The 15,711-nt window shown below is 40.0% G+C and overlaps 1 protein-coding gene across 2 annotated transcripts in view; it reads right to left on the bottom strand.

Moving 5' to 3' along the window:
* Nucleotides 1-384: 384 nt before the first annotated feature.
* LOC139462408 (uncharacterized) overlaps nt 385-15,711 on the bottom strand; it is an 82,619-nt gene continuing 67,292 nt past the window's right edge. For both annotated transcript variants that reach the window (XM_071244105.1, XM_071244106.1), the window contains 7 exons: nt 15,429-15,530; nt 14,408-14,463; nt 12,401-12,991; nt 11,125-11,211; nt 10,326-10,459; nt 9,465-9,613; nt 385-8,784 (listed from right to left, as the gene is read on the bottom strand). In XM_071244105.1, the coding sequence (XP_071100206.1) occupies nt 8,660-8,784; nt 9,465-9,613; nt 10,326-10,459; nt 11,125-11,211; nt 12,401-12,991; nt 14,408-14,463; nt 15,429-15,530 (1,244 nt within the window). In that variant the 3' untranslated portion in view covers nt 385-8,659. The remainder of the gene's footprint in view (nt 8,785-9,464; nt 9,614-10,325; nt 10,460-11,124; nt 11,212-12,400; nt 12,992-14,407; nt 14,464-15,428; nt 15,531-15,711) is intronic.

Genomic DNA, 15,711 nt, shown 5'->3' with positions numbered 1-15,711 from the left:
GTGCTGTGCTGACATAATCGGGGCAAACCAGGATTCGAACACACAATCATAGGTTTCTGGCTTGCCCAAGGGACGCAACTCTGCACTGCAATTCGTGGCACCTTAGACGACTGGGCCACCTGTGCCCCCTCCACTTTTCTGAAATCCATGAACATGGGTAAGGTTCTGACAGACTAAGAAACATGATAGGGGAAAACTGATTTCAATTCACAATCATAGGTAATGAAACCCCAAGGGCACAACTCTGCTCTGCGAATTGTGGTGCTTCGACGGCTGGACCACCAACAACACCCATGTGATAAATGGCTTAAACACCGGCACATCCACAAAGATCACACAACACAACAATGGATTCTAAACATTAGATAAAACAAACAAGACGGATCAGATGGCATGATGTTTAATATTCACTTCAACAAGTGGTATGAGTGAGTACACGATGTATATGTTAGCTATCTAATATCATATTGATGTGAGGCATTAGATAATGGTATAGAAATATATATACACTGGCTGGTAAAAAATTATGCTAAAAGTCACCAACAAATAACAGAATAATTTCTCACTGGTCAGCAGTCTGTGTCGATAGTCTGTACAAGTTTGATTTTAATGTAGCTTCACTCAGTTTTGTGGGGACATGTTACTTCATCAGACAAGAGTCATTGTCTTATTGTAGGAGTACAGGGAATCTTATTGGGAAGGGGTATACCAAGTTGGTCACACTGCCATACTGGTACAAGGCAGAGTCTGTTTAACATAGAGATTGTAGTGCTAAATTGACTAACGATTATTATAGCACAACCATCACTTTACGTACAGGGCTCTGGATCATTTAAGAAAATAATAAAATTTCCAAAATTTAGCTTTTAGCAATATTCCAGCAATATCACGGCGGGGGAAATGGGCTTCACACATTGTACCCATGTCGGGAATCGAACCCGACTCTTCAGCGTGACAAGCGAACGCTTTAACCACTAGGCTACCCGACCGCCCCTCATGGAACCATGACACATACCTAACATTAGTGTGTGCCATGTTAACATGTCTACAGGAATGTGACCATGAGGCAAGATGGGGTTAATCTTTTCTTCAGTGAAACCAATGATGTAGCTGTTCGAAGACATCACCAAAAGAGTGACCTCAACTTCATCATAGCTATACAAAGGGCGACAACTTCCTCGGGGATAAACACCTTTAAATTTCAAAGTGCCTGTCAACACAAAATTAATTTCAAAAAAGTGTTTCACTGCTTCCATAGCTGCTGAGTAAGATGGCTTAACACCTAGTTGAACAGTATTTATGTGGCTTTATTCAGCTTTATGTGGACAATATTGACAATATTGAAGACTCTCAAGACAGAACGGGGTAATCAAGGCTTCATGGGATGCTGGCCTGCCAGGGGGGAGGACACTGTCCTGAAATAACATGCCCAGGCAAACACCAAGTGAAGCTACCATACACACAGGCTAACAAGTTGCTTCCATTGCATTAACATGGATTCTTACTAATAAAGGTTTGATTTGAGCAGTGATATAAATCTATTATAGACTGAGCTGACATATTACCCAAGCAAAAGCTATCTATTGTTGAACAACCATGACCTGTTATCACTCCACACAGACAACCTAAGGATAATTACCGGTACTTACAACATAATGCCAGTTGATATGGTGGGCAGCACAATCTGGCTTGCTGCTTGATCTTGGGGCTGCAATGTGTTACTACTCAACATTAGCTAAGTGTTATGTCTTTATGTACACTCAATGTAGTGGTCTATGGGAGATAGTACCGGACGGCTTAATGTGTTCATGGTGTGGTCTAGGGGAGATAACTCCGGATAGCTTATGTTATAAAATGTACTCTTCAGTTTGGGAGTAAGAAGAGGGGTGGGAGGAGGGGTGGGAGGGAAGTTCCAATCTCTGCCTGCATGTATACCATGTGCTCTGTGTGAATTACAACCCGTATTCTACATTTCCTGAATCCATTATACAACACTAAGGACCAAAATAGTCATCTTTAGTCAAATATGTGATCCTTAGCAAATGTTGAGTAGAATAGGTGACTGACTTCACAGTCATCTTAACATCAACTACAACATGATCACAATATGTTTTCTGTGAATGTGTGTGTAGCATGGTTTCCCGCCTGTATCTTTGATTTTTCTGGCCCCGATATAACGATGCATAGATTTGCTCAGTTTATGTCTGGTTGTAAACTATTGACAGTTGCTGAGTGTGTGGCTTAGGTCTTTCACTGCTTTTAGCATTCTCCAGCAATATCAGCGTGGAGAATGGACTTCACACAGTGTACCCATTTGGGAAATCAAACCTAGGTCTTCTGTGTGACAAACTTTAACCAACTGGCTAACCCAGCCCCCTAGGGACACATCATGTCATATTTGTGGGAGCTGTCATTTTTGTTAGAGAAAGTGTACTTTTTCAGACATACCTAAAAAATACAATTTTTCACTGGGAAAGTGATTCTTTCACATTTCTATAGTTCATCTGTCCTGCTATGACAATTTTACCATAGTAATATGAAAGAATAGGTGATCCTTGACTTTTTTTAGTGGTATATTAATTTTATGACATCCAGTCTGTCCAGCAAAACAATTATTTTTGGTCAAAAACCTGAGGGCAAATTAGTTCGGGAAAAGTACACAAAATGTTAGTTTTGGTTTTCTGGAATAAGAAATGGATTCTTCCATCCTCAGATTACATCCATATCTTATGAGATATAAGTTCACATCTAACCTATGGATGTTGGCATAGCATCTATATTGTAACTAAGATGTTGAGGATAGCAGCGACATGGTCAGGTCATGGTAGCCTCTATAATTACTATGCAGTGTAGCACCCCCAGGATGGGGCCACTTGGCACATTTACATATATACAAGCAAAACACTGCCAGAAACACTGTACATCATTTGTTCAAAAGTAGATACAAGACAGTTGTCTTCAGAAACAGGGCAAACTGTTGGATAATGTCATTCTGAACTGCTCTCAGCAACACAAATGTGTCTCTTGAAAATATCATGCGAGGCTGGTAATTCATACAAGCTTCTGTGAATCTAACGATGTCAGTAGTGTCGAATAAAAAACTAACCTTTACACATTTCTACTACGAACTAAACTATACTATTAAGCAATCTCATTGGATCACAGAGGGTTTGAAGGCGGGGAAATATGTAGACAATTGACAGTAATATATATATATATAATATGGGTATATATATACCCATGACTGTTCAAGTTCTCTTACATAGCGAACAGGTTATCTCCCCTTCTGAATACTCTCAACTGGTGAGGTAAAGAAAATAAGATATTCAGCAAGTGTGACAGGAGATAATTGCCAACTTTGATTTATTCAGTACGAAGCCAAACAGCCAGGAAACAGGTAAAAAATAAAATTAAGTACTTTTAATTATTCTTAATTCAAAATCATTTCTAGGACATTTACTGCTGTTGATACATGATGTGCCCAGCAATATTCCAGCTCACATAGCGGCTGGTAAATATTCAGTGTCATACTGAAAGCATGAGCAACGATCCACACCATTGGGGCAAAGTGACATGCAGTCAGCCAAGTCACTGAGTGAGTGAGTTGGGTTTAAAGCTGCTTTTAACAGTATTCCAGTCATATCACGGTGTGTCAGCCTAATGTGGGAGGAAAGCCTGAAGTGATGCAGGTCTCAGACATTTACCACTTCGGTGAAACCCACGAGCACGGGTATGGTGATGACAAACTTAGAAACATAATCGGGGCAAACCGGGATTCGAACCCACAAATATAGGTTTCTGGCATGCCCAAGGGACGCAACTCTGCACAGCGAATCGCGGCGCCTTAGACGGCTGGGCCACCCATGCCCCTGCCAAGTCACTGAACCTGACAACCCAGTCATCTCTTACAAAAAACATAAGATGCTGAGAAGCTATTCTTCTGGATTCCCACAGGGTAGGATGCTAAATAAACTGGATTCAGGGAGCAGGAAACTTTTTACCATACAAAGGAATCTTTCAGACTGTTGACTATGGGGAACATATGGACAGGACCATGTAGTGAGTGAGTGAGTGAGTGAGCTGTGTTTAATGCCACATAATACAGTGTGTCAGCTTAACATGATAGGAAAGCCCACAGATCACAGAAAGTGACACAGATCACAGAAAGTGCCACAGATCAAAGATGTTTTCCACTTTGGTGAAACTCACCTGCTCAAGCACAGTGCTTATGCCAGCAATTATGATCATGGCGAATCTGGTAATTGAAACCAATGATCAGCAGATCCTGACCTTAGTAAAGGGACACAACACTGCAGAACAAATATCGACACCTATGATCCACGGGCCATTACGCCCCTTGTGCCATTTGAATGAGTGAGTGAGTGAGTGAGTGAGTTTGACTTTATGCCGCTTTTAGCAATATTCCAGCAATATCACGGCAGGGGACACCAGAAATGGGCTTCACACATTGTACCCATGTCGGAATTGGAACCCGGGTCTTCGGCGTGAAGAGCGAACGCTTTAACCACTAGGCTACCCGACAGCCCCCCATTTCAATGAGTAGGGTTTGGCGCCACTTTTCACTGTTCTACAGTTATATCATTGCATCAGCTTACAATGAGGAGGACAGCCCGAAGTGATGCAGGTCTTATGACGTTTACCACTTTGGTGAAATCCACGAGCACAGGTATGGTGATGACAAACCTAGAAACATAATCAGAATGAACTGGGATTCAAACCCACAATCATAGGTTGCTGGTGTGCCCAAGGGAAGCAACTCAGACGACTGGGACTCCGTGAGGAATCAAACCTAGACCTACTTGGCTACCTTGTTTTAATCTTACATTACAGGTATGTACAGAATACTATTTCTTGCTTTCCATGATTAGCACCATCTGGGTAACTATCTCCTGTAACACTGTACATATGATTGCAACACAGATCACAGTTGTAGATATCACGAGGGATGGACTCACAACCTGCACGATAACAACGCTGACTATCCCAGCATATACGGTCAATGATGCTGTACTTGAACTGCAAAACTACAAAACTGTTTACAATGAAAGGAATGGTTATGTAAAGGTTTCTTTATACAAATATGAGCTGAAAATAATTTACACTAATATATCACTATTTAAATGGAATGTAAACTAAATTATTCACAAATACTGTACACTAACAAACCTCACAGCTACAAATATCAATCTGTTTGGAATCTTGAGAACCATTCAATTATAAGCAAGACTTTCTTTGAGGGGGTAAGGATTTATGGCCCAAAAATTCAGGTCAGCAGATCAAAATAATAATAATAATAATATAAATATAACAATTTACAATATTTTTGTTTATGTCCCCTCGCGATACATCATAATTCATTTTGAAATTTTTCAGATAAGTTCTTACTAAGGTTTTAACCATAGTTTTTTAAATAATTTGTGACAGTTAATGAGTTTTTTAAAAACATTTTACCAATTTCTGGTCGGCAAAATAAAACCTCAACTGATTTTCATTTATTTTATTTTTTCACATTTCAATTTTTTTTTGAGTTTGTGAATCCATAAGCCAGGCTTAAAAATGTCTGGTCTTCCATGGTTTCTGTCACAAATAGGATTAACCTATAAACCATATGAGGTATCACTAAATATTTAGACAGGCTCCCAGGAGAAGGTCACTGAAACGTTACTAAATACTAAGGGTAACACTTGATTAATATTTCCACGTGTAATGTTAGTATAAAGACTGCTCATCTGATTCCCAGTAAATGTATAGAACTTCACCATGATTATCCACTGTAAAATTCATCCATTTTTTTATGATAACTACTCTGGACGTATTCGCCATCATACCTTTGTTCAAATGTTCACATGACACGCCACCAGTCCAATCCAATTACTAGAGGTGATATCATCAGTACACGACTTGTCATGCCGATCAGAAGTACCACGTGTTCAGGGTGTATATCATAACCAAAGGGAAATATGCTACACGAAATAATCAAGATGATACTGCTCCTATTGTTCAGGAAACTAAGTCCAATTCTATCACTGTCATCATTCACACTTGCACCTACATCTAAAAAATATCAAGAATAAATCATTCTTTTTTTTCTTCAAAACTAAAACAGTTCTGTCTTGTATGTTAATTATACGCACATGTGAAACCTATACAGAAAAATCACATCTATCTCTTACAAATAACATGGAGCACTATGAGAAATGCATTCATTGTAGTGATCTCTGATTTCTACTCGATGTAAACTACCCTGGAACGACTTCAGTACTTCCTCAAGATATACACTGAAACGTAAACCATTCTTGTTTAAGTCCACAATAATTCCTGCACTCTAGAAATGAGTAACCAGTAACACATAGTAACATTTCAAGGCATAAAGCAGTTTGTTAAATGCTTAGAATATACCCTAAATAAATAAGATGGAAATTACACAACGTTAAGCAAAATCCATATCCAAAGTTAAGCATTTGCCATATCTATAATTTTCACAAAACTTCGAACTGATTACAGTGAAACATGATACAGACCAACTTGATAAAACATTATCAGTCACTTAAGAAGACATACATGAATCAACACAACAGAAAGCCTAAACAATCTTAAAAGAAAAGTTTCCGTGCATGCTCACTTCATATCCGCCCCTAATTAAGAGTCTTGTCATTAAAATATGAATCAAACATATAATGCTCAAAAACAAATGAATTATACTGACCATCTGATTCTACTCTAAGAGTATTTGTCGTGAAAAGATTATAAAACCATTTAATCAAAATTCTGATATTTACATCCATATTAATAAAATTAACAAAAACAATTCAGGAAGGCAAATACAATTTACCAAGAACTTCACAACATTCTTGAATTGCATTCAACACATGTCCAAGGAGCTTTGATGAAGAAACAATTTTTAACGATAAGTTCTACATCTTGCAAACTATCTCCTGACCGCCATCTTGATCATACAAACTCAACATCTAATAAGGCACACAGCTTCACATAATGAGCTCATTGTCATCACATGAGGCCACACCAGGTTTAATGCTCTGATAAAATACAGCATGGTACCCTTAAACACAGATTTGATCATGAATAAAACTTACAAAACATCCACAGAACCCTTCAACGTGCATCATTAAAAAGTTGCATAGATGCAGACACACAAAACACAGAGGTTCCATCCACTGTGTGTTCCAATAGCTTCTTGATTAGGAAAATATAACACTGATCCAACAACATCCTGACACCATCAAATGCTGTGGGCATTAAAATTCCTCAAATTTCTAGAATAAAAACGGCATAAATATACATAAATGGTATCAAAACTGACAGTTTCATGTAACAAGATGGCAAGATTAGGATTACACACCCACTTGCCTGTGTTGTAAATCCAGTGATCCTGTAAACTAAATCAAGGGCAATGGGTTGTCAAAAAGACACAATGGTGATGATGGCGTTGTCTTGCGTAGCGTCAAGTTATCCCGCGTAGGCTTCCAGTTACAACAAAGTCATCCTTGACAGCTCTTGCTTACATGATAAATCTGGCATTACATGGATAAGCTGGAAGGTTTGACAATGGTGCACTGGATTGTGGTCATGAATCTCCTGCTCACTTTCACTAAGTTCCAGTGCCACGATGTCATGAGCTGCTGAATCTGCTTAGCTTCTTGTCCTCTTCTTGTCCCGTGATTGTGTGAAGGCACATGATATATATACACTTAGTCTGTTTGCAGCAGCCTTCCGTGAATTATCTGCAACTATTCTATGAATCTTGCGGCCTTAATTCTATTCGTAGTTGACCTTGTCTGTCCAGAATGATTGAATTTTGTTTAGAATGATGATGACTAAAGTCAATTGGTTAGAAAACACTGTAAGACACATTTGATTTTTAACATACAATGTGGAGATGTTTTTCAGTTTCCAATACCACAGATATCCAACTGGGAATCTTCTTCTACTGTTGCAAGATATATTCCTGCTTATGTACAACCTCTAGACTACAGAATGCACTCTCATTGGTCAGGTGCATCAAGGATTATTCTCTGAGAACACCATATAATGGCCTAGTGTTCTGCATGTTAATTCTGTATATGAACCTTAAGACACACAGGACATATAATTTGTCACAAGAACATGTAGGAATGTCACATGATCATGACTTGTCCACACTTCACATAATCCTTGGAATGTCACATGATTCTTTGTCTGTCACATCATTCCTTTTGTGTCACATGATCCTAAGAATGTCATGATTTTCGTTATGCCAAATGGTCTTAGAAATGTCACATGATCCTTGATATGTCACATGATCCAGGGAAAGTCACATGATTCAAGGAATGTCACAAGATCCTAGTTATGTCAGATGATTCTTGATATGTCACTGTTATGTCACATGATTCTAGATATGTTACATGATCCAGGGAAAGTCACACGATCCAAGGAAAGTCACATGATCCTAGTTATGTCACATGATTCTAAATATGTTACATGATCCAAGGAAAGTCACATGATCCTAGTTATGTCACATGATTCTAAATATGTAACATGATCCAAGGAAAGTCACATGATCCTAGTTATGTCAGATGATTCTCGATATGTCCCGGGATTGTGACAAGTTCACTCCAGATAGTTGTGCCAGGTGACAAGATCACACAAGGACATTGCTCCGCTGCTGTGTGTAGGTGGTGGGTGATGTGTGATGGATACCACTCTCCACACCATGAGGGAACGCCTCTGCGAACTGCCCCCCAGACCATGTCTTCCGTCTGTCAGCTGAAATCAACACATACGTTTACTTTTCTTTCAGGATTAATGCAAGATGTTGAAAGAGACATGAAGAACACATAATTACAGTGGAATTAGGGGTAAAGGACCAACCAATTGATTTCTTTAGGAGGACGGAGTTTTGGATTTTGTTGGCAAAATTAGATATTTTATTAATTAAAACTGTGAGCCTGAATCATTTTTTCTGAATTTTAATGTTTGTGGCAGACAAGACCATTTTCTCCTAAAAGTCTGAAGCAGAATTACTTTTCTTATACTTTTTGGGGACAATTTATTTTATTCAGTGAAATGCCAGGCCCAACACCACACCACACCACACCACACCACACCACACCACACCACACCCCTGTGTAAACGTTCATGTATCACAACCTCATATTTATGCAGTGAGTTTTGTTTAAAGCCACATTGAAGAGTATTTCAGTTGTATATCATGTCATATTGGTTGTATATCATGTCATATCATCTTGATATGGGATGGAAGTGATGCAGGTCTCAGAAGTCCACCAATGGTGAAAGCCATAAGCATAACATAATCAGGACAAACCGGAATTGTCCCACGATTAGAGGTTTCTTGCACACTTAAACAATGCAACTGTACAGTGAATTGCAGAGCTTTAGACTAGGCCACCTGTGCCTCCACCCTATTGATGAAGCTGTGCACATACCTGCATCTTGTTTGGTCTTGAGTGTCACCTGCTTAGCCAGGTCCTGACCCAGAGCCAGAAGTTGTGACCGCCGCTGTTTCTCAATCTCCACTTTGCGGTGAATGTTTTGACCAATATGACTGATGTCGGGCTGAGACAAGGAGTGTACACTGGAACAAAGACAACATGCAGCATCAGCAATGATCACATACTTCATACCAATATCTTTTGATGCGATCAGAGGGAAGCAAAGGGCCTTGTGGTAAGCCAATTGTTCAAACCACTTAGCACAACTGTACAAGTCAGAATTTTGTACATCCTACCATTCTACCATGTACCTGGACCATTCTGTCCCACACAACTGTGTACCCCGACCATTCTGTACCATCTCCCCATGTACCCTGACTTCTGTACCATCTCATCCTGTACCCTGACCATTCTGTACCATCTTATCATGTACCCTGACCATTCAGTACCATCTCATCCTGAACCCTGACCATCTCATCCTGTACCCTGACCATTCTGTACCATCTCATCCTGTACCCTGACCATTCTGTACCATCTCACCATGTACCCTGACTTCTGTACCATCTTATCCTGTACCCCAACCATTCTGTACAATATCAGCTTGTACCCTGACGATTCTGTACCATCTCAGCCTGTACCCTGACCATTCTGTACCATCTCACCCTGTACCCTGATCATTCTGTACCATCTCAGCCTGTACCCTGAGCATTCTGTACCATCTCACCCTGTACCCTGACCATTCTGTACCATCTCCCTATGGCTTATTTACTACTCTAACCATTGCTGCAAGCTGATCCCAACATGGCCATACCCCTGTATTCCAGCCCCAACTACCTGGATGAATGGACAACCCACCTCTGATTGGCTAGGATCCTCTTGATCTTCTCTGCCTTCTCTATGCGTTCTATTCTCTGTGCATCAGTAAGATCCTCTTCATCAGAGTCAGGAACATAACGCTCGGGGATGTCCACCTTGTCAGGCCGGAACAACTAAAACACAGGTTAATGTTGGTAACACCGGAATAACTAGCAATAACTAGCAACAACTGATCACAGATCATAATGGCAGAACTTCTGCTTCGATGAGTCAGTGGTTCACAGCATGAGCCACATACAATCTGTCATTGTGAGTATTGTTTTACGCTGCTTTTATATTCTAGCAATATCACCCGGGGACACCAGAAATGAGCTTTACACATTGTACCATGTGAGGAATCGAACCCAGGTCTTCAGCGTGACAAGCGAATGCTAATCCACCGCCCAGGTCATTATGATACTGTGACAAAACAAGAAGCCAGGGCCCCATTCCCAAAAGCGATCTCAGCCCCACAACCAGTAGTCGGACTACCATAAGCCTATGTTAAAGTATATGAGTTACGATCATCTTAGCACTAAGATCGCTTCGTGGAACAGGGCCCAGGACACAGTTTAAAGTCTTTCTTGCCAGCTGGTCACACATCCATAAACAATAATATATCATGAGATGTCACGAGCAATGTCCAACACCGTTGGGATACTATGACACACAATCAACCAAATCACCGAACTTCAGCCCATGATCCATGTAGTTATCTGGCACGCCCAACATAGGCTGCTGGGGACCTATTCTACCCAGAAAACACCTGGTTATAAAAGTTAGGCAGAAATTCACTCACAATCTCCCGCTCAATGGTGTATTCATCAAACGGCTCTGTGTCCACCTTCTGGGTAGAGCTCTTCACTATGTCAGGCACATTGTCAATCTGAAGGAAGAACACTAAGTTTAGCTGTTATGTCTCTATGTGTGGACATTCACTACTCTAAAATATAAAAATAATTTCAGAGATTATGATATATCAATTTATATGTCCTGTCTGAAACTTATGGTGTAATAATATACCGTAGAACATAAATAAATGACATGCACTTAGAACATCCTGATGTTAATGATAAACTATTTCCAAAGTGCAGACTACTGTAGATGATAAATCATGAAATTGTAGCGAAAAATGCTACTCTCCCTTGTTCGTGTTTCAATAGTGACACATTGGACATACTGCAAGTTCATTGTCACATCAGGGTTTACTGCTTATATCGGAAACAAGGAAATACATAACAAAGCTCCTAATAAACAATGTAATTGAGCGCTAGAATTAGTGATTTTCCACAAGTACCTTGTCTTTGAAAGGCATTTAGAAGTGATACACATAAGGAAGAGATTTTATGGATGTCAACTTCTATATTATGAGGAACACCACGTTTAGGCGTATATGCTTACTCCTTCATCACCTGATGAATAGATTCTCTTCCTTATGTGCACCATATCAAGTGTGGGTTTGTCTATATAGGTTGATCAAGCAGTTATAAAAGTCGCCAACCATGTATGACACCATAATTGTTGCAGTAACTTTGTCAATTAATCTCCAATCTGATAATTACCAGCTAAACATTGAAAATGTCCAGTACAGTGAGTGAGTGAGTGAGTGAGTGAGTGAGTGTGATCTTTTGCCACTTTGGGTAATATTCCAGCAAACATCATAGCGGGCAGTACAGTAATAGCAGTCGCAGTGTTATTGATTGCTGATTAGTTTATAAAGCCTAAAAGTAGGTCTACTTGCTTGAGTTTTATAACACAGGCCAGGGGTCTTTAATTTAGTAATTATAACATAAATATCACATGTGCAGCGTATTCTGAATAACAAATTAATGGCCATAGCAAACTTATTTTTCTCCCAAGAGACACAAAAATAATTATTTTCTTACTCATAACAAACAGGTCAAATTCAATCAGTGTCAGTAACCATCCACGGTGAATCCAACAACGAGCATGTAATAATCTCATTGTCACTTAACCATGTTAACAACAATTACAGATTGCTGAACTTCAATAATTGTCATAGTTAACCATGACTGGATCTAATAATTTACATATGAACCACCAGCAAGACTTACCGATCTGTTCATGATAAGATCCCCAGCCGAACTGTGCAACGTGTTTCCCAATAATGATGAAGTCTCCCTCTTGTAGGGCTCACTGCTTGATATGGTCATGTAACGACCTTTAGGGGACTTCTTCACATTGAAGATGCCAGCACTACCTTCTCTTGCCCATGGCTTAGGAGCATACACACGTGATGCTTGTGCCGACCTCGCACCATTAGGTCTGAACACCACAGGAGTGGAGAAGGCACTGTTTGACGTCTGCACCATGTCACGGTTCCCATCAGGAGGGCCTTGTTCTGAGGACAAGTCCATTTCACTGAAGAAGGGCCGTGCAGTGAAGATGCCGCTTGCACTGCTGGTTTTGTCTTGGTAGGGGATGAAGGGTTTGGGGGCCAGGAGTCCGATGGAGGAGCGGCGTGAACTTGGGTAGGAGTTGAAGTTGGTGAGGACTGGTACAGAGGCTGTGCGAGCCAGGTGATCTGCATGTGGCAGGTTCTCATACACGGGACCTGGGTCAGCAGCTCGGTCTAGGTGGGAGATCTCTGATGCATAGCTGGAACTGATGTCGGATGGATAGCGGACGTGGTTGGGAAGTTCAGACTGGAGAGAAACAAATAATTGTCATGGTAACTTATGTATTTTTGTACTGTGGGTTTTAAACATCAACAAGAATAAAACAATGATTTAATAAGAGGCTCTGAAGATATGAAGAAGTATGTGAATCTCTGTAAACAGATTACCACTTAATTGATTCTTGTCCAGCAGTTTCAAAATATGAAATTAATATCAGCAATTATTATGCCCAAGCTCTTGCTAAGCCTCATGATTCAGAGAAAACTTCCAGAAAACTCTAAAAATCACTAAAATGGTGAACAGACTGTTTAATTCACCACTATTACATATGAGCAGACCTGTGAAGATTCCGGGGTAGAATAGGTCTTCAGCAACCCATGCTTGCCGTAAAAGGTGACTATGCTTGTCGTAAAAGGCGACTAACGGGATCGGGTGGTCAGGCTCGCTGACTTGGTTGATGCATGTCATCGATCCCTATTGCGAGGATCAATGCTCCTGATATTTATCACTGGATTGTCTGGTCCAGACTCGATTATTTACAGACCACCATCATATAGCTGGAATATTGCTGAGTGCGGCATTAAACAACAAACCAACCAACCAACCAACATATGAGCAAAGTTGTGTGAGTAAACTAATTTTGATTTCTTTTCCAGAAAGTTATTTCAGGCAAAGTCATACAGATCACATCTTCCCATGGCAAGAGAGTTAACTGACTTTAAAAGTCCAGTTTCCACCCTTGCCACACTGTGCTGGAATTCTTGGGCTTTATCGTAGCGCCACCAGTGGTTATTACGAGTTATGTCCCTTCTAAGCCTCTCCTAAGGACCAATCAGATTCCACCTCTCATATCACTTGCATTTGCTTCAAACAAAATTGCGGCGCCAAGTCAAGATGATCTGATCGATAATCAAGATCTATATTGTGATAAAACGAGTCTTACATCGCAAAGTGCATCAAATCAAGTGAGCACCTTGATTAAAAACATGAAAAGACTGTGAAAATATCTGTTGACAACGAGTTGGCGGTGCATATGCTTTTCAAATCCTGCAATCGACCGAAATCTGCATGACAGTTTACCAACCGGATTTCGAATTTGTTGCGCGATTGTGATTGGACTATGCATAGACTCGTTAGTCCAGCCAAAATGTAACTCCATAATATCTGCCTAGTTCGGCAAAGGTGGAAACTGGACTTTTATAGTCAGTTAACTCTCTTGCCTCGGTGAGATGTACAGATCGCTGCATCCTTTACATAATATTCCAGGGGAGGATACATATCTATTATCAGATGAAGGTTATGACCTATACATAAAAACACATCAAAGCTCTCTCCTTTTCTGCCATCAAGGAACAGTCAGTCAGCAAATAGTGAAGACAGCAGTATTTTAGTTCTAGCGTCATGAGGATGAGGGCCTATTGTGTAGAAGAAAACAACACTTACATCACTGTCTGTGGGCAACTGTTGGGAGCTGGACAGGGAATACCACCCAGTGCTGCCTACAATAAAAACATAACATCAAGCTGATCCTCAATTTGCCTAGGTCATCTCAAAGGTCAACATCAACTTAGAATTTGAGACATTTTACATATAGTCTGGAAGGTAATTTAAGGTACCAACGTTTACTACAATATCTGAAAAACTGTCGGACCTACTCCAGTCAAAGTTGGTATGAGATTATTAAACACTCATACATAACTGAATATTACATTAAAAGACAATCGGTGCATGAATAAAAAATCTGTATATTTAGCTATCATTATATTTCATCAACAACCAGACCTGTTTGTCATGGGTGGAACGAGCATTCATTGAAACAGCCATCTGCATAATGCTACCCCTGCATCACAGGGCCATATGACACAGTTGAACCAATCAACTCAACTCGAAAGGGTGCACAGGAATCACGAATATGCACAACAGGTCTGGTTGTTGATGAAATATATAGTGATAGCTAAATGGACAGATTTTTTATTCATGCACCGATTGTCTTTAAATGTACTATCCCCAACGCTATCCACTACACAACAAAGGCGGTCAAGTAAGCATGAACTGAAAGGTCACAACAGCATCCAACAAATTACACATAAAATCTATTTTTATTTGGTTACTACATTTTTCCCCAAATGAGTGACCATTTTAAGACTGAAAAAAAATAATGTAATAATGTTTAAGATGTATGTAACTGTTCTAAATACTAATAGTATATAGGCTTGACTTGTACGTACGCAGAAAAAGCTTCATTGGGGATTTACGCGAGCTGTTTTTAAACATTTGAGTTTTTCATTTAATGCACACGTTTCTGTATGCAAGTTAATTTAAAATAATTGGGATTTGAATATTTTTTGGGGTATTTTACACAAATACTCTGCTTATCTGTAGCTCTGAGCAGACTAACCCCTGTGCTGTCCACTACACTGCCTACTGCACTGTCCCCCACGATGCCCCAGACTCATGTCTATACCTTCATCCTCACGTCGCATCTTCTCCCTCTCCTTCCTCTGTTCAGACTGGCGCTTCACATCACGAACAGTCAGCACCTTTGGTCGTTCTCTGGGAATAATACCTGCAAGGAATTCCATGGTCATTGCAGGTCTTGTAAGCAAGATATCCTTTATTTGGAAAGGCAATAACTTAAGAGAGGCATAAACACAGCACAAAACCCTCAAATAGAAATGGAGCATCCATCATATTAGTGATTTAAAGCATTAGATCATCTGATATATTGCCGGTACACCTGTAAATTG

This window comes from Haliotis cracherodii, unplaced genomic scaffold (genome assembly GCF_022045235.1).
Source record: "Haliotis cracherodii isolate W230 unplaced genomic scaffold, xgHalCrac1.p SCAF_15, whole genome shotgun sequence".
Taxonomy (NCBI): domain Eukaryota; kingdom Metazoa; phylum Mollusca; class Gastropoda; order Lepetellida; family Haliotidae; genus Haliotis; species Haliotis cracherodii.
This window is presented reverse-complemented; position numbering and strand designations above follow the sequence as displayed.